Below are 27,698 nucleotides of genomic sequence, written 5' to 3'. Positions count from 1 at the left end.
CTTTGTACAGCATAAATGCTTTGCATATTTCCCTAAGTTAAGCATGTCTGCTCTATGCCATAGCTACCAGGGGGGTTGAGCTTAACTTACTTTAGTGACATTGAGAGTTCTCTCTGACAAGAGTTGTGGAATCGCAAAATGCAATGTATGTAGGATTTGCAAATAATTTTGCGAATCCTACATATTCCTTAATTGCGAATCGCAAATTGCAATTCACAATTAAGAAATACCTCCCCATTCATTCCCATGGTCCTAGGCCCATAGGAATGAATGGGAAGACATTCTCAATTTGCGATTCTCAATTAGAGAATCGCATATTGAGAATGCAATTTCAACGGTGCCAGGGTGTCAAAAGGACAACCTGTTGCACCCCTGAAATGTGCATGAGTGCCCATGTGGCACACATGCATGCCCTAAGGGCATGTATGTGTGCCACATGGCACTTTGAAAAATGCAAAAAAGTGAATTTTTCAAAGAAATCGCAAATTACCACCAACTTGAAGTTGGTGGTAATTTGCGATTCCTTGTGGCCAAATTGCACTTTTTCTGGGCCTCATACATTGCATTTAAGGAATCGCAATTTGCAATTCCTTTAATGCAATCGCAAAATGGGGAATCGCAAATTTGCGATTTCTTATTTTGCGAGGCTGTTTTGCTTACATACATACCACTTAGTTATTTTGCGATCGCAAATGCCAGAATTCGGCGGATTACGGCGATTGCGATCGTAAAATTGCCTTCATACATATGGCCCTTAGTGCTTGAGCTGGGTAGTAACCAACGCCAAATAGTAATCCATATTCTTAAAAGTATTAAAAATTTTCACATGAGTTTGTTAGAAATCTTTCAGCTTTACAGGTAGTTGTGAAGAGTATGCTAAAGAAGCACAGGAATCCCTAAAATTATTTGCAGTTTCCTTTATACTTTGCCTTGAAAGAGTGCAGATTTGCAGGGTGGGAAATGTTTAAATGGCTAAGACTTCACAGCCTCTTGCCATATACAGCTCAGGTATTCCTTTTATTATACAGATTTCTCATAATCAACACCAAAGCTGCTGGTCAGGTTAAAGATTTCTTAAACGTTTGGATAGCCACAATCTCTCCAACGTTGAATCAGTCTTAAAGGCTGAGGTGTGTGTGTGTGTGCGCGCTACCCACCATGAACACCTACTACAGATTAGGCTTTAAGTATGGAAGATCAAATTTGATTATCCTTCTCCTAGCCCCTCCTCCTCCTTCCCACACTCTCAACTCGTCTGGTGGTGGAGACCTGATTGAAACATCCCAGGGGGCACGTGCCCTCTGATTATTGCCCATTCTCCTCCTGGCCTCACTTAGTCGTCTATGCAGGCTGCATCTCGTGATACAGCCATAGTGCCAATAGAATTGTGGAATTTGGATCGGACTCAATAGTACACTTTGCAGTGATGATGAATAGATGGGCCTGTGTGATACAGACTTCTAACCGAAGATTCCTTACCTTGGAATTATTCCTGTGTGTCAGACTGGATCTGGAAATTTTTCTTGAGTAGTATCCCTGCATGCCGGTAGGTGGCGTAGTTTGGCTGCGTGTGGCATTGTCGGCAAGTGAGGTGAGCGGTTCCTATATAGGCGTCACCATAGCACACTGATGTCAGTTCTTTACCTTCGGCGCTAATCAGTGGAGATCCTGGACAAGCCACCCCTGAGTCTACTTTTGATTAACTTTTTTCAATGGTTTGTAGAAGTGTGTTGAAGTTTTTTCCTCCTGGTATGGCAGGAATGTCATTAAAGAAGGCCTGCTTCAAGCCCAGTGGAGCCTGTCACCCCTCAATGTCAGTGACGGACCTGCATCTTGGTTGCCTTTGGTTCCTCAGTTGCTGCACCATGCACCCGAAGGCCTTAAGGAAGAGTTCCCTCTATCTCCTGGTAGCTTGACGTGTGATGTCATGATGATCCAGATACTGGTCAAGAGGAAGGAACTGGGACGGTCATGAAGTTAGAGATCCTCATTGAAGTTGTCTGGTCTTTTGGGTAAATCCCTCCACAAGAAGAAGTAGTCTAAGCTTGTTTCGGCTTTGCCTCGTATGTCGGCCGATAAGACCGAGGGAGAATTATCACTTGAGGCATGGCTCCACGGTTGAGCCAGCACCAGGGCCGTCTTCACGCCTCCCAGAGTTTCTGAAAGCTGGAAAGAACCCCACCCAATTGAAAGAATTTTATGAGGCTATGCACCGTATATTTGGGCGTCCTATTCCATCAAGCACCCTCGTACCCTGTCTGTTAGTGAGGGGCACCTACTGGATCCACGCTGGTGGCTCCAGTGCTAGTCTGACCCCCAGGGGGTCCACTGGTGGATTGGCGCAAGTCATGAAATGCCAACCTTCTCCATAGCTGGTCCACTGGCCGATGCTCCCAGTGCCCACCGTTGGCGCCATCCCCAGTTATATTCCCGACTCTGACATGAAGCCGGAAAGGAGTTGCCTTCCAGGCCTGTTCTCTGGGAGGAATGGGAGGGGTGCTGGACCCTGAAGAATACCATCCATATGATAATAGCATAGACTGCTGTGAGGATATTGTGGATGCCAGCGGACTGGGTACTTCTTCAGATACTGGCATGCTTTCTCCCCCTAGCGTGGCTACGGAGGAGGGAGCTTCATGTGAAATGGTGGTGAGGAGGGCGGCTGAGGTCCTGGACCTTAGCTTGCCCTCTGTGGCAGTCAAGACGAACGTCTTGATGGGAGTTTCCCCTTCAGAACCAATTCTCCTGCACTTAATGATTTCCTGCTTGGGACCTGGTTGAAGCCGAACTCAGTGGCTACTGTAAACATGACAATGGCCCACCGCTTCGATCCAGGTGACCCAAATTTCCTCAAAGAACACTCTATCCTGGAGAGTCTGGTAGTCCAAGCCTCCACTTGCCCTGTAAATTCTGGTCCATTCCCAACCGTACCGCCTGATCGGGTGTCCTAAAGGTTGGGCAAGAAAATGTTTTCTTCCACCAGCCTGGCTTTCCCGCCTGTGAACACGGCTTGCCTTTTGGGCCACTATTCCCACACTCCTTTGGGATACTGTTGCACAGCTGCTGCCAACGGTTCCGTAGGAAGCTCGGGCCGTGCTCTCCAAGGCTGTTGCCAACATAAGGGATGCAGCTAAGTTCCACATAAGATATGGACTGAACACCACTGACTTACTAGGCTGAGTGGTTTCATCAACAAACAGCACCACCCCTGGTTACGGTCAATTGGCTTTTCCGGGCATGTCCAAACATCACTTACATCACATGTCCTTTGATGGCTCTTGTCTCTTCGGAGACCAGGCCAATTCAATGCTTTAAGGACAAAACGGCTATGGCCTGGTCTTTTTCGGTCCTGTCATGGCCACATACGGGACTTCCAGCAGTGTCTTTACCCACCCAGCCACCGCGGCGCACACGTTTTCCAATCTTTGCATGGCCTAAGCGCAGTACCCGCAGATCCCGTGGGTCGTGCAGCCAGAAGGCAGGCCGGTCCACCATTTCCGCAGCCTCAAAACCCATATAATCTAACCTCCTACTATCATGGGCACCCAGTGGGGGCTGGATCTGCCATCACCTCCCCCACTGGCGATCTATAACATTAGACTGGTGGGTTTTTCAGATCGTCTGAAGGGGCCTCCCCTCTGAGACTACCCCTCTCTCTATGCCAGCTACTTACAACAGGCTGATGGAGGACCACCTATTCTGCTCTGAAAGGGAGTAACAGCTCTTTTGGCCAAAGGAGCCATAGAGAGAGTGCCGACATCAGAAGTGGGTCATCCCAAAACGAACAGAGGCCTTTGTTTTATCCAGGACCTGCATGCTCTTAATTTCTTCCTCAAGAAGGAGAAGTTCAAAATGCTCACTCTTGCTAGATCCTATCTACTGTGGACACAAGAGACTGGATGTTAGCATTGGACTTGCTGTACACATATTTTTACATTCCAGTGCTGACTGCCCAAAAACGTTACCTTTGGTTCACAGTAGGTCATGAGTGCTTTCAGTTGCTATGCATCTTCAGCCTTACCGGCTCCCATTGGGTCTTCACCAAGGTGATGGTGGTGGTTGCAGCTCATCTCTGGAGATCATTAGTGCCAGTCTTCCCTTATCTTGACAACTGACCGTTGAAGGCAGGCTTGTCCTGTGCTGTTGTCTCCCACCTCCAGACTGGTGGACCTCCTGCATTCGTTTGGGTTCAGTATCAACGTGCCGAAGTCTCACCTGACAGCCTCTCGATGTTCCTTGTCATCAGGGCTTTTCTGGACACTGCAGTTTCTGGCCTATCCTCCTGAGCGGCGAGTCAAAGATATTCAGGCTATGATACTGATGTTTCAGCCTCCATCCTTGATTTCGGTTTACTTGACCCTGGGCCTCATGGCCTCCTGCATCCTGCTTGTGATGCATACCCACTGGCATATGCGTGTTCTGCAATGGGACCTAAAGTTTCTATGGGTGCCGCAACAAGGGAACCTGTACAACATGGTTCAGATCTCTGAGGGTACTGTTAAAGATGTGCAGTGGTGGATAATGAACCACAATTGGGTCAATGGCAGACCCCTCTGCCTTCTTAAACAGATGTGACCGTAGTGACAGATGTCACTCCTGGGATGGGGCAGCCATCTGGGAGAGGTGGAGATCAGAGGCCTCTGGTTTCTGGCAAAATCTCCACTCCACATCAGTCTGTTGGCGCTCTGGGCATTGAAAGTCTTTCTACCCTCATTCAAGGGAAGGTTAGTGCAGGTGTTCACAGACACCCCCACCATATGGTACTACAACAAACAGGGCAGGGTGAGGTTGTGCACCCTTGGTCAAGAGGCCCTGCATCTCTCGACATGGCTGGAAGGTCAGGACATTTCCCTGATGGTTCAACATGTGGAGGGCTCTCAGAACATCATGATAGACAATGTCAGCTGAAGATGCCTAGTGGATCTCGAAAGGCGTCTCCATGCAGAGGTGGTGTAAGGTCTTTCTGCAGTGGGGAGATCCTTGGTTAGATCTTCAGCACCTCCGAGAACGCACAAGGTTAGCAGTTCTGAATGCTGGCGTTTCCCAAGCCGCCTCTCACTCGCAGATACTTTTTGTCTCGAGTGGAGCTCTGGCCTCCTGTACGCCTTTCAGCTCATCCCGCTCCTGCCCAGAGTTCTCAAGAAGATCAGGAATGACCGAGTCCAAGGAACCCTTGTGGCTCTAGACTAGATGCAGAGTCTGGTATTACGAGCTGTTGAGCATGGCCATGGATCCTCCGATCAGGCTGCCTCTTCTGTAGGATCTTCTGTCACAGCAGCAGGGGGGATCTCGACCCGAATCTGTCAGCACTCCGCCTTCTTGCGTGGAGATTGAGCGGCAACAGTTGACAGCTTTCGACCTTTGTCCCGAAGTCTGTAACACTATTTTGGTAGCCAGGCGTCCCTCCAACAAGACTGTATACGCCTGCTGTTGGGGAATATTTGTGGCATGGTGTACAGAAAAGCAAATCAATCCCTTTTATGCCCCCCTTCTTAGGTTCTCCTTTTTATTCTTTCACTTGCCCAGCTGGGCACTCTAAAGCCCCTATTCTAATTAGGTTTCTGAAAGGTTTACAACATTTGTTCCCATCTTCTCCCTATATTAGGCCCCTGTAGGACCTCCATCTCGTCCTCGCTTTCCTTCTGTCCATCGATGCCCCTTACCATCAAGACGATCTTTCTTGTGGCTATAACATCTGTTGGGAGGGTCACTGAGCTTCAGGCGTTGTCATCCAAGTCTCCTTATTTGAACATCTTCCCAGGCAAACTGGTGCTTTGTACGAGAGCTTCCTTTCTCCCGAAAATGGTTACTCCCTTTCACATAGGTGATTCATCACCCTGTCTACTTTTTATGCTCCGCCTCACCCCTCCTAAGAAGGGAGGCAACTTCACCATCTCGACCCAAAAAGAGTGTTCTACCTTGACTGCACACAAGAGTTCCAGGTAGACGTCCAACTCTTCGTGGGGTATGTGGACGCGACGAAGGGATGGGCCACTGAGAAGAGAACCATCTTGCGATTAATCGTGCTCCTTATCAAAATCTGCTATGCACTGGCTAAGAAGCTATCCCCTGAGGATTTGTGTGCTCATTTCACCAGAACCAATGCTGCAACCACTGCGTTAGCACAAAGAGTTCTGGTTCTGGATATCTGCCTAGCAGCAATGTGGGTTTCCCTGAACGTGTTTACCAAGCACTACTGCCTGGGTAGTCCGGTCAGTTGTGTCCTGCAGGACTTCGTGTTACAATGGTCCACAGACCCACCTCCAGGGAGGTACTGCTTGGGTATCTATTCTAACATAAGAAATCTGCTGCTAGAAGACTTTATCAGATGATCAAGTTACCTACCTCAGTAATGCCTTATCTAATCAAGACTCTATCTAGTGCAGATTCCTTACCGACCCATCCATCCTCTCCACTCTTCGAATGGATTTTTAGAGACAGGACTCTCCCCTTTCAGGCCCCTAGTATTCTTCAGTGGTCAGTGTACTTTGTGACTCTGCGCCTCTGGCGTGAAAAGTTGTAAACAGTAACTGATGTCCACGCGCTGGGGTGGCGCCCATATAGGCACTGCGCACGTTAATTCTGGTGTGGACCACTCCAAGCAGACATAAACAACTCCACCTACCGGCGTGCAGGGGTACTGCTCCCCAAAAAAATCGGCATCTAGAATGATGCATGGGGATAATTCTAAGGTAAAGAGTCTGTGGCTAGATATTCTCTACCAGATAAGGCGTTACTAAAGTTAAGTAACTTGTTCATCAGTGAGTGCCCAGGAAAAAGTAAATGACTGGATCTAGTCTGTTGCCTGGGAATATTTCTAAGATAAGGAATCTGCTGCTAGAAATTCTCTACCAGATAAGGCCTTACAGAAGGTAAGTAACTTGTTCATCAGTGAGTGCCCAGCAAAACGTATCAACATCCTCATGGAAGTGGGTATCTACAGACTTGAATCTTTAAGTAACTGGTATTTGAACATGCACATACTTAGGATTAGGTATTATCAAAAAAGGTAAATTTAATAGCCGGGTAATCACTTTACGATGGGGTTTGGTTTTAATAATGTGAAAGCAACGTTTGGAAAAAAAAAGAAAATATAAAAAGACCAATAGCGTTAAACTGGAGAGGGAGGACATATAACAATATCTTGCAATAGACAATGTAGGGAACCTAATAGGAAAAAACAATATTACAGAGGATTACAACTAACTTTGCAAGAGCTTTCCAACTATGTTTATAAGCAAATAAGCAATTTGTGCATGCACATTTGTCAATTTGTAAGCAAATGCATTTCCATAATATACATTCCAATAGTAGAAAAGACACTGTTCATGCTGAAATAGCTACACCACAGGTCCACAACCATAGATTTTCAGATGTTTTTAACGGTATCAAAAGTTTTGCATTCACAAATGATTTGGCATCGTGATAAAGTGTAACACTTTTTTTTATATCGTCAAACTTGCAAGATGGAATGAATGCACAGTCCTTCCGTCAACAGAGGAAAAAGAGGGAAGAGAATCTCTAAAACAGGAAAGAAATTGTTCAAATAAGCTGGACCTACCTAAGGCAAAAACGGACAAACCACATGCTTAGTAGCATCTGCAAATAGCTCTTATCGAAGTGTTCTTAGGACTAGTAAGAGAGATAAGTGTCTACTTTGGTTACTGCAGTTCTCAGATGGGAAGCTTACAATTGCAGCCCACAATAGTGACTAGTTTGCCATACACCATTGGAGACCACCACATGTTGGGGTGTGAATTGCCTGTGGAAGGAGACTATTATTCAAGTAGAAACAGCAAGGTTGGTTCTCCGATTCATTCAACGTTATTTAAGTATTGTGGCATTGTAGTAGCAGGTCAGCATAAGGATTATGATGCTGCTAGAATTCACCAAAAAATACGAAGTTGCAATGTCGTTGGTCTTCCCAAGCCCAGTTGCTGAAAAATGTGGTTGCCAGTGCATCAGAAATAGTAATTGAACTCATGGATAGAAAAGTGCCAGTGATTATTCTTTCATGGTCATCAGAAGACAGGGTGAGGAACTAGCTCTCAATTTAATTAGAAATAAATAAAAGATGGAATAAAGCAAAAGAAATACCTTCTTCCAACTGTAGAAGCAACAGGATTAATGAACAGTGGTTTATAAAACAATGTAGATGGGCTGTAGATGGAGGTAACGGAATAGCTCAATAGTACTGGCAGAATGCAAGTATTGTGAATGGCACTTGAAGAAAAGGTGATAATGTTTATAAAGGCTTATATATTCAAACCCATTATCAAAATGATAGCAAGTTTCCTACTGGGCTCTATTATTCTGATCTTGTGATAGTGGAAGAGGTGTGGCGCCGCGACTAGGGCGACTGGCTCCGGAATCTGGGGATCACGGTTCGATCCCCGGCGGCAGATTAGCCCAGCACCATGTGAGCCTGGGCAATAGCTTGCTTAATCTTCCCGATGGCCCCCAGCGCCTAGAGACCCTAACGGGTGATTGTGCGCTTTACAAATGTGGATTATTATTATTATTATCTTGGGTAAAGGCTAAAATGCTGCAATGCACTCCACTATTTAATAGAGCTGTGTGCCTATAAGTTTTAGATTTCATTTTTGATTTTAGAAGATTTCTGGATACTCACAATTGTGAACTCTTGGGGAGATCATCTTTTAGAAAAAATGACGTTTGATCAGTAACCTGATACTGTTCATTGTTTTTTCATTTGGCATGCCTGCAGAGTGGCTAAAAACCTATCTTTTCAAGTTTTATAACATCAGTTATCTCATCATTTACCTTGATTCAGTGATTTTAAGGGCATGAAGTTCACAAATGTAATTGATTATACACTCATTTTGCTATACATTAATACACTTTCCTCTTTATGATTTTTTTATAGGGACATTCCAGTTGATTTCAAGTATATTGCAGAGCCAAGTATGCACTCTATGCCCGCCGTGACCTTGTCGCCGAATGGTAAGTGGCACATAAATACTGAACTGCTTTTGCTTACATCTTAAGTATACTCTTTAAGAACATTCATGTTATCCAGGTACTTTCCTTCTGTCCCACAGATTTGTTAACCCGAGCTCTGTTACTTTTACATAATTTAATTCATACATTTCCAGTGAAACTTGAATGTGATACATGCATTTGAACTAACATGTTGACCACTTTACAGTGTACAAGGCCTTCATACTACAAGGTGTGACAGAGTTCACTAAAATCACTGAGTGAACTTGAACCAACTCTGAGAAGGACCAGTTTATTTGTTGAAACTAATTCTCAATCTGTGCGTGTTACCTTTACTGTCATTTATCGTCTAGTAACTTTCCAAGATGCTAAGCGGTCAATTGTCATGCATGAAAATTATTTGACATGAAATACTACAGTATTATGTGGGGACATCATTGGTACTTCACATTCTTGGAAGCATAATGCTGATGATAAAGGAAAGTTTTGGTGAAATAATAAACTGAGGTTTTCATGCCACTGTGAGGAACAGCACATTGTGTTATCATACGGAAATCTACATTTGCCTTTTTGCTCTCCATGAAAGACATTTTCTGTTATTACTCTAAGCCAAAAACAACCTAGAAATATTGCGGAAAAAGGTTGCGATGTAACTACAGCCTGAACGGTAAAGTATCTTTCTTACCACATTCTGTATGATAAATTAAAAACTTTACTGCATCTCAATTGTAGAAAAGTTCCAGTGCCTCAAATTCCAACTGCCAAATTGGCTAACAAAAGATTTGAAATGCGCTCACAGACAAAACAAAAATTGTCTATCATCCTGCCTGTTTATGATTTATCCGATCCAACCAAACTTTAGACTTCCTGCCAGTACAGCTTAAGCACTTGCTGGGTTTTGTTTAGCAGAAAAAGGTTCCCCTCTCATTTAAAAAATATTTTCCTCAGCTGCTTTCACAACTGAGATCTTGCCACTGAGGTAAGAGATTCAGACATGGGCAGGTGTTCTCAGAAAAAAGTGAAGTGTGAGGGTGCATTGCTTGACTCCAGCCAGGATCAACTGCTAAGCATCACTTCTGTCTCAACACTCCTATAGAGCTCTGCACTCTATTTCAGAGTATAAATCTGGTATCATAGTTGGCTCCTCTGTTTAATTCCCCATGTTTAACCGTGAGAGCTCCATGCATGACATTGAATACAATTAGCAATTGGGAAAAAATGATTAATCCTTTCATTGTCCACTGGCAGTGTGAAGATCCGAAACACAAGGGCCTGGAGAAGGAGCTGATAGTAGTAAAGGAAAAATGGTGTTCAGACTAAAAAATTGGGATGACATTAGAAAACATTAGTAGTAAGATTCCAACACCAGAAGAGGCTTTTCTTAAGTCCCATTGGGGTAATTTAAAGGTAACCTCTGAAACAATGTCAATGAACTGTGATGAACACGGTGATCGCCATTTTATTCAACATTTTTATGACATTTTACCTCGTAAAAATTTCACTGTTGTCTTCACTTTATTTGAAGTAGCTTGTCAAGAGTCTGAATCTCTATCTTAAGCAAAAAAAAACATACATTTGATTGCTGTGCCCATGCTATCTTTATCTTTGTGATAAAGTGGATTAATTTTTGGTGTGATTGTGATACATCACCAAGTAATAATGTCACTATTTTGTTTGACGTCCACTTAGGTTTCTTTAAATGAAATCATGACTCAGTCCTAGATAGCCTTGGCACAGAGCAGTCCGGCTTAACTCAAAGTAAGACAAATGTAAAGCATCTATCACTGCCAAAACAGTCAATTAGTAGGAAACGCTATACAATAAAAATCCCACTCCAAGTTATAAAAATGTTTGTAATTGTCTTTGTTAGATTTTTGTCCTTTTGGTGTCCATTTAAAGGAAACATTAGTTAGATTTTTGCACGATTTTCATAATTCTCTTCTTTTCACTCCCAAAAGTTAGTAAATCACTCTTGGCCATAATCTGTGAGCCTCGAAAGCAATGGTCCTGAGCAGAGTCATAGTTTTGCAGCGTGAATCTTTCTGGATTCACTATGCTGTGCATTATTCCGCGATCTGGTGGTTGGGTCCGGATTCGTAGTCTTTTTTCTCTTTTTTTTTTTTTTTTTGTAGCCCAGGTGGGCGTCGACGTCCCACCATTTGGTGCACCTTCGTGACGTCGGCACGCTTCCTGCGGAAGCTCCCACCCTTGGGCGCCATCTTCAGATTCTTTTTTCCGCCGTTGGGTCTGGATCGTCGCATGAAGCTCCGGAGATGTTTCAGGAGAAAAGAAGGAAATACACCAAGTTTTTGAGAAGAAAGGACCGAGGTAAGTCGGAGAAGAAGACCTCCTAGGGCCAGAACGAAGAAAGAGGAGAAAACCTCGTGATACTCGACGGCCAAGGAGAAAGCGCGCGCAGGGGGCCCCCTGAGCGAGCACATGGACAACACCCCATTCAAGTTCTGCCGTAATTGCCACCACAAGTACGCGCAGAAGGACCAGCATCCGGTCTGCAACCTCTGCCTGCCGATCGACCACTCCAGCGATGATTGCAACGCCTGTTCAATCTTCACGCCGAAGACTTTGAGAGTTCGAGAGAGACAGAGGGTGGCCCACCACACGATGCAAGGGAAAGGGACCACGCCGACCCTCTACCAGCTGGGTGCCTCCTCCGGCGAAGAGGAGAACATCGCCGAGGGACCAGATGACTTCACGGTCGTAGAGACCGATGTGAGACCTTCAAAAAAGGTAGGAGAGTCTACGACCCCGAAAACCCAGACAGGGCCGAGAAAGCCTGAGGGAGAACCCCGAAAAGCAGAGGCTAAGTCCTCGAAAGGAACGCCGGCGACGAAAGTTTCGACGTCCGAAGCCGCATCCTCCGAAAGGCCCAGCGGATCCTTCGAAAAGGACTCCCAGATGGCAAAGACCAGCGAAAAGCAAAGGTCGTCGAGGCATGCCCTCGAGAAGGGACCCTCGAGCGAGAAGACGCTCAGAATGGCCTCAACGTCGAAGGTACCGTCGAAGAGACCAGCCGAAAAGCTCGACGCCGAGCAAGCGGCAGAGATGGAGAAAAAGAGAAGAAGGCTCGAGGCCGAAATGGAGAGTATGCTCCAGAGGAAGAGAGTCTTCGAGGAAACAATGAAGAACTACTAGATTCCCTCGAAGACCTACTCGACTCCCTCGAAGACCGCTGCGACCGCCGAAGAGGTAGAGGTGCAGGAGGACTTCGAGGCTGAGGAGCCGCCGAAAACTCCAAACCCCACAGATGAGGGAGAAGAGGAGGACTTCTACCGTTCGGAAGGAGATTACCTCCGCGAGAGCTACTACTCAGAATCCTCGGCGTCGCTAGAGGAAGAATGGCAGGATCTCGAGGCCGATAACCCCGAGGAACCTGTGGAGACATACCCTTCGAGGCCTTCGCCACCAGACGACATCGGGGCTTACTATGAGGTCGTTAAGAAGGCTGCAGCAGTCTACAACGTGAAGTTAGAGGAGGAACAGACAAAGGCTGACTTCCTGCTAGAAACTTTGCTCCCCTCACAGACGAAAAGCAGCTTCCTGCCCATGCTGAAGAGCGTCACGGCCCAAGGGACTGAAGCCTTCAAGGAACCGGCCACATGCAGGTCAGTGACCCCGAGGACGGAGAAGAAATACAAGTTCTCCTCCGAGGACCCCCCTTATATCCAGGGCACCGTGGCAGCTGACTCTATAATCGCGGCAACGGCCAGAAGAAGGGCCAACGTGCCAACCACATCTGGGCCACCACCTGATAAGGAAAGCAGGAGGATGGATTCACTGGAAGGTAAATTGAAAGAAATGCCGCTATGCATTGGAGGATGGCAAACTCCAATGCACTCCTGAATAGACACCAATATCAGCACTGGGATGAGATGAGCCAGTTGCTGAAACACATGCCTGAGGAGTACAGGCAGAGGGCAGCCCACCTCGTGGAGGGGGGAAAGGACATAGCAAACGCATGCCTGAAGACAGCCCTAGATGGGGCAGAAACATCTAGCAGGCTGATGGCCATAGGCATCACTGAGAGAAGGCAAGCCTGGCTCAGAATATCAGGCTTCAAAGCAGAAGTGCAAAACAACATCCTGAACACCCCCTTCAACGGGGAGACGCTGTTCGGGGCATCAGTAGATGACAAACTGGCTCATCTGAAGAAGGACAATGAGACAGCCAAATTGATGGGAGCCCTACAATTCCGGGGGATGCGGAGAGGCACCCCCACAAGGAGACCAAATGGTAGAGGGGGAAACCAGCAATCACATTCGCAACAGTCGCACCACCATGGTCAACAGAGTGACAACCAATGGCACCAGGGTCAACAGAGGCAGAATTGGAACTCCCAGAATAGGGGCCAGTCCTTTCGAGGGAGAGGAAACGGACGGGGCCAGAGACGGAGAGGTGGTGATCAACCCCCCCCAAAAGTGACTCCATGGGGAAGGAGGCGCTCACCCACCCAAAGCCTCAGGGGGGAGAGCACCAACAGCTAAGGGGAGGCTCACACGGACACGGCTCAAGAGAACACACAACACCAGTAGGGGGAAGGTTGAGATTTTTTCTACACGAGTGGAGATAAATAACCACAGACAAGTGGATACTAAACATTATACAGCACGGATACTGCATAGAGTTGGAAAGATATCCACCAAGCAGAAAGCCAAAGAGAAGGGGTCACAAGGGCAAAGAACTGCAGTTGCTCCAAGAGGAAGCTCAAGAACTGCTCCTCAAAGAGGCCATAGAACAAGTGCCGCACAGAGAACGGAACAAGGGGGTGTACTCAAACAACTTCCTAGTACCAAAGGCGGACGAAAGACTAAAACCCATCCTGGACCTACGGTTCCTGAACACCTACGTAAAAACCCAAAAGTTCAAGATGACTTCCCTGCAAGAGGTCATCCCACAAATAAGGCCCGGGGACTACTTGTCCACCATAGACCTAAAAGACGCATACCTGCACATCCCCATGAACAGGAAACACAAACACATGTTAAGATTCAAGGTGAACGAAGACCACTACCAGTTCACAACCCTGGCTTTCGGACTCAAGTCAGCGCCAAGGGTCTTTACCAAATGCCTCGCGGCGGTGGCCCCACACCTACGAAGGAAGGGTGTACATGTGTACCCCTACCTGGACGACTGGCTCGTGAAAGCAAGCTCTTACACGAGGTGCAAAGCTCACGCAGAACAGGTCACAAGAACGCTCACGAACCTGGGCTTCTCCATCCACTGGAGAAAGTGCTCCATGGACCCAGAACAAGTGAAAATCTTCCTGGGAGCCCTGATCAACACGGTCGAATGCAGAGTGACACCCAGCGAGAAGAGAACACTCAGCCTGCTGAGGGAGAAACGTCACTACCAGATGGGGCGAGTTCTGACAGTGAGGACGGTGAGCAAGATCTTGGGGATGATGGCGTCATGCATCCACCTGGTCCCCAATGTTCGGCTAAAGATGAGACCACTACAGGAGTGGCTGCAACAGCAATGGTCACAAGCAGAAGGAAGTTGGGAAGATCTAGTGGTTGTTACGCACAATGTGCAGTAGGAGATGAAATGGTGGACGAAGGAGAATATAACGATGGGGAAACCTCTAACGCCACCGAACCCAACTGTGACCATCACCACAGACGCATCCCAGAAAGGATGGGGTGCACACATGAACAGGCTCAGAGTGAGGGGTCTGTGGAACCCAGGAGATGCAGTCAAGCACATCAACTACCTGAACTGAAAACGGTGTTGCAGGCCCTCAAAGCCTTCCAAAAGCACCTTTACAACAAAAGGGTGATGATACAGACAGACAACACCACAACGATGTTTTACATCAACAAGCAAGGGGGGACTCCGTCATTCCCTCTGTCGAGCTTGGCTCAAGAAATATGGAGATGGGCGATCCCACTCAGGATAGACCTGCTTGCCATACACCTGCCAGGGAAGGACAATGTGGAAGCGGATTGGCTCAGCAGGCAAGCATCGGTGTCCCACGAATGGGAACTGAACAACCAAGAGACAGAGAACCTGTTCAGGAGGTGGGGCACACCAACAATAGACCTGTTTGCAACACGCCAGAATGCAAAATGCCAACACTTTGCATCGAGGGAACAGGAACCGATGTCCCATGGGAATGCCCTATGGATAAGCTGGTCAAAGAAATTTGTATACCCTTTTCCGCCGATGCCACTGATCCCCAGAGTCCTGAACAAGTGCAGGTCAAGCAACATGACTCTCATCCTGGTGGCTCCCCAATGGGTGAGGCAGACTTGGTACTCTCAGATTATGGAGATGTCGCAGGGCAGAGCACACAAGTTCCCAAAAAGAAGAGACCTTCTCTCCATGGAAGGGGGACAAGTTCTACACCCAGAACCAGAAAGCCTCAGCCTGTCAGCGTGGCTCCTGAGGACTTAGAGTTCGCACATCTAAAACTACCAGAGAGCACACTTCGGGTGCTGAGAGAAGCAAGGAGACCCAGCACGCGGAAGTGCTATGGGGAGAAATGGAAGAGGTTCACGCAGTGGTGCCATAAGAAAAACCTGGAGAGAAAACTGACTAGAGAGTCTACAGTACTTAGATACCTCACGCACCTGATCAAAGCTAAACTAAGCTCGTCCTCGCTGAGGGTTCACTTGGCAGCGATTGTGGCATACACAAGAGGAGAAACAGGAAGAAGTTTCTTCACTTCCAGAGTAGTTAAAAGGTTCTTGGAAGGAGCGAAGAGAATAGCGCCACCCAAGAGGATGCTGCCGCCGGCATGGAACTTGAACGTGGTACTGACGGAACTCATGAAGCCACCGTTTGAACCCATCCATAAAGCGTCACTACAAATGCTGACAATGAAGACAGCCTTTCTAGTAGCAATAACATTGCTACGCAGAGTGAGCGAGCTACAAGCTTTGACGCTGCAAGAACCGTACATACAAATACACAGTGACAGGGTCGTGATGAGGACAGACCCGCATTTCATGCCCAAGGTAGTATCTAAATTCCACATGAACCAAAGTATCCAGATACCTAGCTTCTTCCAGAAGCCCACGTCAAACGCGGAGAGGGCCCTCCACACTCTGGACGCAAGGCGGGCAGTAATGCACTATATAGAAAGGACGAAAGAACACAGGAAGACGAAACAATTCTTTGTGTCCTTCGCAAGGAGTCTCCTGGGTAGACCAGTGACTAAGAACACCATAGCAAGATGGATTGCCAAAACAATACAGCTCTGCCACATGCAAGCTGGTGAAGAGCTCACGGAGGGGCCACGAGCCCACTCAACCAGAAAGAAAGGGGCAACGATCGCCTTCCTGGCAAACACGCCCATCCAAGACATATGCCTGGCGGCAACATGGGCTTCAGTGTACACTTTCACTAAACACTATTGCGTAGATGTGCAGATGAACAAGGAAGCACAAGTGGGCCAAAGAGTGCTTCAACATATCTTTAACAACCAACGCTCATCTTCCACCCAGCCGCCACATGAGTGACAAAACCGCTACGAAATCTATGCACAGCATAGTGAATCCAGAAAGATTCACGTTGCAAAACGAATAGTTTCTTACCTGTCGGTGTAGTTTTGCAGCTTGAAGATCTTTCTGGATTCACTAGCGAACCCACCCACCTCCGCCAGAAAGATGAGGCTGGAGAAGGTGGAAGGACATAGAGTAAGATAGGAACGTTTAACAAGACAAATATACGTGAAGAAGTTTACGTTGAAGGAAAGTTTAATACACATAGCCATGGATTCACCACAAAAAAGAAAAGAAAAAAGAATCCGAAGATGGCGCCCAAGGGTGGGAGCTTCCGCAGGAAGCGTGCCGACGTCACGAAGGTGCACCAAATGGTGGGACGTCGACGCCCACCTGGGCTACAAAAAAAAAAAAAAGAGAAAAAAGACTACGAATCCGGACCCAACCACCAGATCGCGGAATAATGCACAGCATAGTGAATCCAGAAAGATCTTCAAGCTGCAAAACTACACCGACAGGTAAGAAACTATTCGTTTCAGGCCAACCGCGAATCAAGTTCGGGGTCAGATGCAGGTGCAGGGTTGGTCCCATTCAAGATGTTATCTTTGTACTTAGAAACTTTTCAGGTTCTTTTTATTTGATGGTCAGGTCATTAGGGTCCTCTGCAGCTTCAGGCCAGCATTGGGCTCGACGTCAATGGACTGACAAAGTCCAGTGGGCAGTGAAGTCTTAATTCTTGATGGCGTTCAAGGCTACCCTTGAAGCTAAACGGGAGGCTAGACAACTAGTCCTTGGAGTCCACTTACTGATACATGGCACAAGTGGGAGCAGGTTCAGCCCTTAGCATTACTCGCCACGAAATCAACAGTAGGAGCAGCCCTTCTCCTTCTGAATTCCTGTCTTGGGCAGCAGGTGCTGTTTTCCTGGCTGTAGCCTGACTTTGAGGTCCACAGGTTCAGCAGGTGCAGTCCCCCTCCTATCCTTTCAGAGTCCAGCAGAGATCTGAGTCTGGATGGCAGGGTTGCACTTGTATGCCGATTTCGAGTTTGTGGGAGGACTTCCTAGCCAGTGGGCTTACAATTCCCACTCACTGGGGAACCCTACCCTTTCTGACGTTTCCTCGGGCGGAGGTCACTAAATAATCCCACAGTGCATCTCTCTACCCAAATAACAAATGATCCTTCTCCCTGGCTCAGAGCTATGGGCACACCCCTGAGGTGTATCCAGTATAATTAGCCACCTGCACTGGACAACCAGTTCTGCACAAAGGAGCAGGCAGGCAGAGGTCTGACTTGCATTTCCCTTTCAGAGACGGTAGCTCTTTTTAAGCTGGGCCATATGTGGCCACTTCCCTTGGGCTATCCTGTTAGGAGAGGTCACCCCTCTTTCCTCCAGCATACCCTTTATTCCTTTTCATGGCAGTGCTTCACACCACCTGGCAGGAAGACAGTGGCTGTCTCAGGTGACAATTGCTGTAGTTAACCACCAGCAGCTACTAGATCTATGGGAGCAAGAAATTGTTGGCTTTCTAAAGTCTTCTTTGCATTAAAAGTTTCTTTAAATCTAACATCCGCATTAAGTCATGTTTAAAGTAACAATTAAATTGGTACCTTGGGCACTATGTTTGGTGGTCCCAAATAGAACTTAGTGTGTGGGTTAGTGTGACTCCACGTGAGCCAAGGGAACTACCAACCTTGTCACAGTGAAAACGATAAATTCAGGTTTCACTGTCAAGACATGTCGAACATAAAAGGAATGCATCATTCTTTTTTTTTTTTTATATTTAGCATTCTGAATGCCTCATAAATATTAAAAAGGAGGGTTTTGACTTGGCAGAAGGGTTTATTTCCATTAGAATGTTACTGTGCACACCTTGTGTTCCTTGTGGGTTTGAACGTACTCATTCTAGAACAATGCTGCGCGTGCAACCAGAGTGCGTGATCCGCCCTGATTCACACTTAAGTTAACAACTTGAAGAGTAGGACCGTATTCACGTTCCTTGCATGGGCGCACAGCGTTTTTTAATTAATGCTTTGTTTTTGAGTTATCAACAGATTAATCCATATACTGCAAACATAATAATGACTTTATTTATTTTCAGATGGTCAATCACACGTGAGACAATATGTCTTGAAATGCTTCTCATGCCTCAGATATGCTAATCCAAGCCTTTCTCTGGGCAGGAGTTAATAATATGGTACCCAATGCATTTCGAGCTCTGAATGAGCTCTTCTTCAGGGGGTTCACTACAAATAAGAAAACCTGTATCAATAAATTGCAACTCCAAACCATTGCAACATACATTCTGCGCTTTTTTTCAATATTTTTCAATATTTACAGTCCATGCCTTCTATTATGACCAGCCCTTAAGCAACGTTATCCCTCTAAAACCGTAACACTAAGTTACCCAATCAATGTCCTACGGGTCCCATCATCTAAGTACTTCACATTGCTGCTTCTGCTCTACCGTACAGTAATTCAAGCCCAAGTCGGTATCAACAAACCTAAATCTCCTGTAACCCGATACCTCAACTTCCATATTTAACCTTCTGTTCACATACCTTCATATTTCTTCATGTCTATACTCCTACACTTTTATTGAATGTAGTACCTTCCTTCCTGATCTTTCTGATCTTTCAAACCATATGCCATAACCCCTCCTTGTGAACCAATGTTTGACTCCCAACGTAATGACTACCTGCCCCACAATGCAGTTTCCAACCGTGCTCAATCACTAACACCATCCCCAAATCCATACATCAGGACTAATTCAACTGGTCCCACCAGCTAACACCCCTGGACATTTTAATAATTGCCCCGCCCTCCCCTTTGATGTTATGTGACACGCTGCTCAGAAAATGTTATAATTCATAAATACAAACTGATGTCTAGTATACATACTATATTACAATTTCATACGACATGAGTAAAGTTGTACAAAGCACATAATATACAAGACCATGAAAATGACATGGAGCCAACTATTTACAACAAAAGTTCCTTCTAAAACTGAGATGGGTTTATTTCGCCATGTCAGGCCAAAATGTAAAAGCTGCTAGACTAGGCTGGGTGGCAGACCTAGAGGCACGTTTTCAACATGTCACTGCAATAGGACGACAGTAAGTGCTGTAGTCCACCTAGTAAAACCAAAGGGGATGATGGACGGAGTGTTGAACATTGCAAGCACTCACCCCCAGTCAACTGATGTGGGTTTAATCCATCATCATTCTTTTGCTCACTCCGCCACCCCATGGCCATATGCTAATCAGTCTGACCCTGTGCCTCATGGGAACAGTCTAGCACAAACTGCCAAGCCATGTCATCCCTGTACCGGAAACCAGCATCCTGGGGCCGGTTTCTGGCTAATCAGCCGTCATCAGCCAGGCTAGCTTGAATCCAGTGGCAAAGTGAGCAAGGGACCCACGTCTGGGCATACCCTGCCAACATAGGGCGAACAAAGCAAAACTAAAGGGGATGATGGACGGAGTGTTGAACATTGAAAGCACTCACCCCCAGTCAACTGACTGTCTTTGCCTGTCCGAGTCCCAACACTGTGCATCATTTAATTTTGCAGTGCTCATGAAAACACACATTTTGTATTTTCATGCACACTACCAGTGTTCAGTTCAGCCCTTACAGCCTTAACTACAGACAGGCTCCTGATGAAAGGAGGAAGGGGCTGAGGGGGCAGAGTAAAGACCCATCTACAGAGTGTTGTTTTAGAAACACAACACTCTGGAATTGGATGTGCTTTTCTGAGTGGTATAGTTCAACTACGATCCTCTCTCAAGGGCACAATCTATTTTATTTAGGCTGATATTCTGTGCATGCCTCAGGCAGAACAGTTTACTTGCTAAAATGGGGCTATCTGAAAGAAACACGTTAGTGTTGGATTCCTTACCTTAGAATATCCCCAGGCGTCAGTCTGGATCCGGAACGTTTTCATCAGCACTACCCCTGCGCTTCGGTAGGTGTTGTACTGTGGCTCCCCGTCTGTCGTCGGCGTCGTGGTCGCCGAAATGAGGTCGCTGGAGTACTTAGACGCCACCCTCGCGCGCTGACGTCAGTCCTTCTTTTTTCCGTGCCAGCAAGCGCAGATCCGGGAAGAGCGTACCCTTAGTAATTTTTTTACCAACGTTTTGGAAATTTTTGTCCATCTTTTTCGAAGTCGACTCGACTCCTGGTGCCAGTAGGGATGCCCGGTTTCAAGCCGTGTGACGCCTGTCACCGACTGATGTTGGTTACTGACCCCCACCACAAGTTTCTCTACTGCTTGTGGGCCGACCTCGATGACGAGTCGTGTCCCGACTGCCGGGCCTTGACGTCGAAGGCTAGGCGGTAGCGTTCCCGTAAGCTCCTTGAGCTCTGGCAGTTGGCTCTGCGCCGCTCGAGGTCCCGGTCGAGGAGGAAGTCGAGGGACCGATCGCGGAGCCTCAGTCATCACGATCGTCTGGATCCAAGTCCTCGCATTCCGATAAGTCGAGGCATGGCAAAAAGAAGGCGAAGAAACTTCTCCACTCTCCGGTCGCGTGACTTGGTGAGGGTTCAGGTGGCGCCACCCCCATCCAGCCCATCACCCTCCTGTCCCTGGGCTCAATGCGACTCCGGAGCAGATTAGAGACTTCATCGTGGCCATGAGAACTCTTCCTGCCGTCGAGGCCCGCTGGCGCGCCTTCGAGCCCCGCTAGTTCGACTGGGGGTCCTGGCCTTGTGCTTCCGGCGGCTTCGGCCTCGACCTCGCAGGACCCCGTGTGATCCAGGCCTGGATCCCGGTCAACCCCAGTTGACCTTATGACTCTTCCGCTGGCGCCGACCCCATCGGTGCCACCTCCGGTGCCGTCCTCGGACGACGCCATCCCCGGTTTTAGCCCCGGCCCGGACTCCGCGTCGGAGCGGCACCGCTCTGCGCCGTCTCAGACGCCAACCGGTGAGCTTTTCACCTATGCCCGGCTCCGTCATTTTGCCTGTTTATCAGGACATGGATGAAGGGGAGGACTGGGAGGGGTCTGACGACCCTCTGACACAGCAGTGCCAGTTAAGTCAGGACTGGGCAGATGAGCTGGGGAGGCCAGTCGTCTAGACACTTCACCTGACACTGGTTTTCTCTCTCCTCCTTCTGTGGCTACGGAGGAGGGAGCAACTTATGCTGTGGTGCTGCGCAAGGCGGCCAAGGCCTTGGGCCTTGAGCTTCCTGCAGCGGCCATGAGGGCTAACCACCTCACCGAGGTGCTTCAACCGCCAGTAAGCTCTTCGGAGCCTCTGCTGCAGTTTAATGAGGCCCTCACTGACTTTCTGATGGGCACTTGGCTCAAGCCCAACACAGTCCCTCCTGTGGATCGGAACATGGCCCGGCGGATCGGAACATGGCCCGGCGCCACCGTCCAGCTCCGGGCGACCCCTGCTTTCTGTCCACCCACCCCCACTGAGAGTCTGGTTATCCAGGCCTCCACGTCCCAAACCGCATTCCCTACCGCATCCCTGGACCGGGAATCCAAAAGGCTGGAACAGTTTGGCAAGAAACTGTTTTCCTCAGTCTGTCTAGGGTTACGGTCCATTAATACCGCATGTCTTTTGGGCCGTTACACCCACTCTTTGTGAGATACGGTGGCAGAAGTGCTGCCCCATTGTCCGGAGGAGGCCAAGACACGGCTTGCCCAGGCTCTTGCTGAGGGGCGGGATGCAGCACGGTACTCCATTCGATGTGGACTTGTCACCACGGACTTGCTGGGCAGAGTGATTGCAACAATGGTGGCGGTTCGTGTGGCTGAGGTCCTCCAACTTCTCAGGGAATGTCCAGAGCACTCTCATGGACATGCCCTTTGAAGGCCATCACCTCTTTGGCGACAAGGCAGATAGCGTGCTGGAGCGCTTTAAGGACTCCAGGGCTACGACCAAGTCTTTGGGCCCGTCAGCCCAGCGCCAGCAAACTTCTGCTTTTCGTTCCTTTCGTGGCCACATAAGGGGCACCCCCTCACGTTCATCCAGCCACAGGACCAACCTCAACGCGGTTGCGGATGTGCATTCCGCCGTGGCCTAGGAGGGTGCCAGAGAGCCGGTCAGTCCACATCCGCTCCCGCAGCATCTGCCTCAAAGCCTTCCTAGTCCGAGCTTTCAGGCCCATTCCACACCAGTGGGAGGCAGAGTTCGCCTTCACCTGCTCCATTGACGTACCATCACTTCGGACAGGTGGGTGCTGCAAATCGTCTGAAGGGGCTACTCCCTCCCCTTCAAGTCGACCCCTCCAGCCATGCCACCGCAGTACCACCGCATGTCGGGGGATCACTTGCAACTTCTGCAGGAGGAAGTTACGGCCCTCTTGGCCAAGAGGGCCATCGAGCGCGTTCCTGGCCCAGAAGTAGGACGGGGTTGTTACTCCCACTACTTTCTGGTTCACAAGAAGGGCAAAGGGGACCTGCGCCCTATCTTGGACCTCAGGAGCATCAACGTCTTCCTCCGGAAGGAGAAGTTTAAGATGCTGACGTCAGCTCAGGTTCTGGCTGCCCTAGACCCTGGAGACTGGACGGTAGCGTTGGTCTTGCAGGACGCTTATTTCCATATTCCCGTCCTGACGGCCCATCTGCATTACCTGCGGTTCACGGTAGGCCACAAGCACTTTCAGTTTACGGTGCTCCCCTTCGTCCTCACCAGTGCCCCTCTGGTGTTCACGAAAGTGATGGCGGTGGTCGCAGCTCATCTGCGCAGATCAGGGGTCCCAGTCTTCCCCCTATCTCGACAACTTATTGTTGAAGGCGGGCCCGCCCCAAACAGTTGTCTCCCACCTCAAGACCACGGCCCACCTCCTGCATTCGTGGGGGTTCTCCATTAACGTGCCGAAGTCTCACCTGAGCCCCTCCAGAAGCTCCTCTTCATCAGAGCGGTTCTGGACTCTGCGCAGTTTCGGGTTTATCCTCTCGAGCAGCGGGTTCGGGATCTTCAGGCTCTGATGCCGATCGTTCAGCCTTCATCCTGAGTTTCGGTCAGGTTGGCCCTACGGATTCTGGGACTGATGGCCTCCTGCATCCTGCTGGTACATCACGCCAGGTGTCGGATGCCGGCTCTGCAGAGGAACCTGAAGTTCCAGTGGGCACCGCATCGGGGCAACCAGTCAGACCGCGTCCTGACCTCGGAGGGCACTGCGAGACAGTTGCAGTGGTGGCTCACGGACCGCGATTGGGTCAGTGGCAGATCCCTCTCCCGTCCCCAACCGGAGCACACAGTGGTGACCGATGCGTCCTCCTGGGATTTGGTGGGGGGGGGGGGCACATGGGAGAAGCGGAGATCAGAGGCCTCTGGTCCCCGGCGGAGTCCCGGCTCCATATCAACCTTCTGGAGATCCAGACGATCCAGCTTGCACTGAAAGCATTCCTTCCCTCTGTCGGGGGAAGTGCAGTGCAGGTGTTCAGACAACCCCACCGCCATGTGGTATTGCAACAAACAGGGCGAGGTGGGGTCGTGGACCCTATGGCAGGAGGCTCTGCACCTCTGGACATGGCTGGAACATCAGGACATCAATCTGGTGGTTCAACACCTGGCAGGTTCCCTGAATGCCAGGGCGGACAAACTCAGCCATAGGTGCATGATGGATTACGAGTGGTGTCTGAACTCGGACGTTGCGCAAGGTCTCTTTCAGCAGTGGGGAGAGCCTTGGTGAGATCAATTTGCCACCGACGAGAACGCGCAATGTCATCAGTTCTGCCCGTTGGAATTTCCAAGGCGGCACTCACACGAAGACGCTTTCATCACGAGTGGAGTTGCGGTCTGTTATACGCTTTTCCGCCTGTACCACTTCTGCCCAGAGTGCTGTAGAAGATCAGGCGCGACCGGGCCCACGTCATCCTTGTGGCTCCAGATTGGGCACAAAGATACTGGTATGCCGAGCTACTCAGTCTGTCAATCGATCTCCCTATTCGACTGCCTCTTCAGGAGGACCTTCTGTCGCAGCAACAGGGGACGGTCCTCCACCCGAACCTGTCCAGCCTCCACCTACATGCATGGAGATCGAGCGGCGACAGTTGATGCCATTTGACTTGCCTCCTGAAGTCTGTGATGTCATTCTAGCAGCCAGGCGTCCCTCCACAAAAACTGTATACGCCTGCAGGTCGAACAAATTTGTGGCATGGTGCACAGCAAAGGCTGTGGATTCCCTATCTTCCCCTCTTTCAGTGGTTCTCCTCTTTCTTTTTTCCATGGCCCAGCACGGCTCTGCTCTGGACACTATCAAGGGATATCTTTCGGCCTTTTCAGCCCTCTTGAGGCTTCCTGATCAGCCTTCTATTTTCAAGTCCTCTGTTGTAAATAGATACTTAAAAAGGCGTTACTCGAATGTTTCCTCCTGTTCCCTTTGTCATGCCTCATTGGGGCTTGAATCTGGTGTTAACCTACCTAATGTGTGCTCCCTTTGAGCCGCTCCATAACTGTCCTTTACATCTTCTGACTCTAAAGACTGCTTTCCTGGTTGCCATCACCTCTGCCAGAAGAGTGAGTGAGTTCCAGGCTCTTTCTTCTAAGCCTCCTTTCCTCTCTGTCCATCCAGACAAAGTTGTTCTGAGGACTCGTCCTTCTTTTCTACCCAAGGTGGCTACTACCTTGCCCACCTTCTTTCCACCTCCGCATCCCTCGAAAGAGGAAGAGAGGCTCCACCATCTGGACCTAAAACGTGCGCTCTCTTTTTACTTGAACCGCACACAACAGTTCCGGGTGGATGGCCAACTCTTTGTTGGCTACGTGGGTGATAAGAAGGGATGGGCGGTGCACAAGCAGACCATCTCTCGGTGGGTCATTTTGTGCATCAAGATCTGTTATTCCTTGGCTAAAAAGGAGCCTCTGTGGGGCTGTGCGCCCAGTACACTCGTGCCACGGCGGCTACTACTGCCTTGGGACGGGGAGTACCTTTGCAGGTCATTTGTCAGGCAGCTACGTGAGCCTCGCTGCACAAGTTTGGCAAGCATTACTGCCTGGACAGCCAAGTCTGGAGAGACAGCTTCTTTGGCCGTTCTGTTCTCCAGGACTTTCTGGTGGGACTTTGGTTCACAGACCCACCACCGGGGTTGATATTGCTGGGGTAGCTAGTCTAAGGTAAGGAATCTAACACTAACCTGTTTCTTTCAGATGCACAAGTTACTTAGCTTCGGTAACGATATATCTGTAAAAAACATTAGTTGGTGTTAGATTACTTACCGCCCCACCCATCCTCCCCGTTCTGCGAACCGATATCTAGGGTTAAGATCTTTCCCTGTTAGGGCCCTAGTTTCATGGCACCAGTGTCGGTTTCTTGCATGGCTCTGCGTTCCTGGCACGGAAAGGTATGTACAGAACTGACGTCCGCGCGCAAGGGCGGCGTCTAAGTACTCCAGCGAAGTTATTCCGGCGACCACGATGATGGGCGCGGAGCCACAGGACGACGCCTACCAACACGCAGGAGTACTGCTGACAAAAACTTTCCGGATCCAGTCTGACACCTGGGGATATTCTAAGGTAAGGAATCTAACACTAACTAATGTTTCTTACAGATATATTGTTACCGAATGTAAGTAACTTGTGCGTCGGGTTGCACATCAGTGCAGCCCTGAGGCCAGTGAGAAGCTGCACAGAGCTGCAGCAGGGCAGGATCCCCAGCTGTGTCCCAGCTTCTTTTAGGGCTGTGTTTCCAGTGCTAACAAGAAGCTGGGAGAGGGATTTACGGGGGTCTTTCCCTTTTCAAATCTGCTCTTGCTGCTCTGCCTGACTACTCGTTGGGAATCATGGTTCTCTAGTTCCAGTGCCCATAGCCAGATTCCTGCTCCTCTGCTGCCATGCAAAAACGTTTCTCTGTTCATGTATGTGTTTGTGAGTGATGGAAAGTCTTCGATTCCGGTCGTCGACGAAGGCCTTCGGGCCTCCCTAGGCCTCACTTTCTAGCTCATGGAATGGACGCCATTTAAGTGTCCTCAATGTGGGTCGAAGTTTCCCCACAACGTTCCCCACACCGACCATGAGGTGTGCATCCTATGCCTTTCACCGGAGCACGAGGCCGAAGCCTATTCGGCGTGTGCCTCATTCCGCTCCAAGAAGACGATCTGGGACCGACTAGCTCGAAGAACTATGGCTCGCTCGTCAGCTCCGATTCCCGACGACATCTTCGAAGGCGTCGACGTGCCAGAACACCAGCACGCGGAAGAGAGCATTGGATCATCAAATGCCGAAGACTCAGACGTCGAGGAGGTCACTCCAGCTCAACGGGTCGTAAGTAAGACCGTCGACCCCACCCCTTCCTCAACACCATCTAAAAAGGCTTCGGTCACACCCTCACCTTCGGGCTCGGGTGCACACCAAGACACTGCTTCTAACGACCCGCCTTCAAAGACCACAAAACCTTCAGGCGGCTCGGGCTCAAGGCAGCCTACTTCCGGTGTCGACCCAGTACCGACACGAAGAAAAAGTAATCCTCCTCTTCCACATCGACCGTTGCTTCGACACCCAAGCACACGGCGCCGAAGACTGCCAGCGGTTCATCGACACCGAAACCGCACTCTGAGGCGAGCAAAAAATCAGCCAAAGCTCCAGATTCACATGCATCGGAGCCGAAAAAACCCTCGGAACCAAAAAAACATGTTCCCGCAAAAGACACTTTGAAAGGTCAAACTCCTAAGCCAACTCGGTGCCTAAAAAACCTACGGAGCCGAAAATTTCGACGCCAAAGGATCTACCTGGCTCACAAGAGCTTTTTACACCGGATCCACAACAAAAAACTCTTGTAAAGGATCCCAAAACGGGACAATTGACTCTCAGCTCCAAACAGAGACCACTTGAGGCGCCAGTACCTCCTCCCCCTGCAAAGAAGAGAGACATTGCAACTTCTCCATTAAGGGTCCCTTCTGCTCCACCTCCCCATACTGTTCCCACTCATACACCTCCTCCACCACAGCATTCATCTACACCATCTCCTAATCCAGACGATGACGTACACACAGATTCTGATTATGAAGGTGGGGGTGCACATTACCCATCACAGGCTAATAGTCCCCCCCTCAGTCACCTAATCCATGGGACGATTACAACACCCTTAATGTGCCTTATGTCCCACAGGATGATGCCTATCCTTCCAGACCTTCCCCACCAGAGGACACCATAGGTTTTAACCTGCTAGTCCAGAGGGCTGCACAATATCATGGGGTGGACTTACACACTGATGCAGTGGAGGAAGACTTCCTATTAGACACCTTTGACAACATACATAGGTCTACAACCATCTTACCAATGCTTAAGGGCGTCATCAAGCACGCAACAGAAATTTTTAAA

At 48.9% G+C, this 27,698-nt stretch overlaps 1 protein-coding gene across 1 annotated transcript in view; it reads left to right on the top strand.

Annotated features, from left to right (window-relative positions):
* Positions 1 to 27,698, top strand: part of CDC40 (cell division cycle 40) — a 480,503-nt gene that overhangs the window by 343,908 nt on the left and 108,897 nt on the right. The window contains exon 13 of the mRNA XM_086927386.1: positions 8,888 to 8,964. Within this exon, the coding sequence (XP_086783512.1) occupies positions 8,888 to 8,964 (77 nt within the window). The remainder of the gene's footprint in view (positions 1 to 8,887; positions 8,965 to 27,698) is intronic.

This window comes from Lissotriton vulgaris, chromosome 6, assembly GCF_964263255.1.
Source record: "Lissotriton vulgaris chromosome 6, aLisVul1.2, whole genome shotgun sequence".
Taxonomy (NCBI): domain Eukaryota; kingdom Metazoa; phylum Chordata; class Amphibia; order Caudata; family Salamandridae; genus Lissotriton; species Lissotriton vulgaris.
Note: the sequence above shows the minus strand (reverse complement) of the source record. Positions and strands in the feature narration are given on the sequence as shown.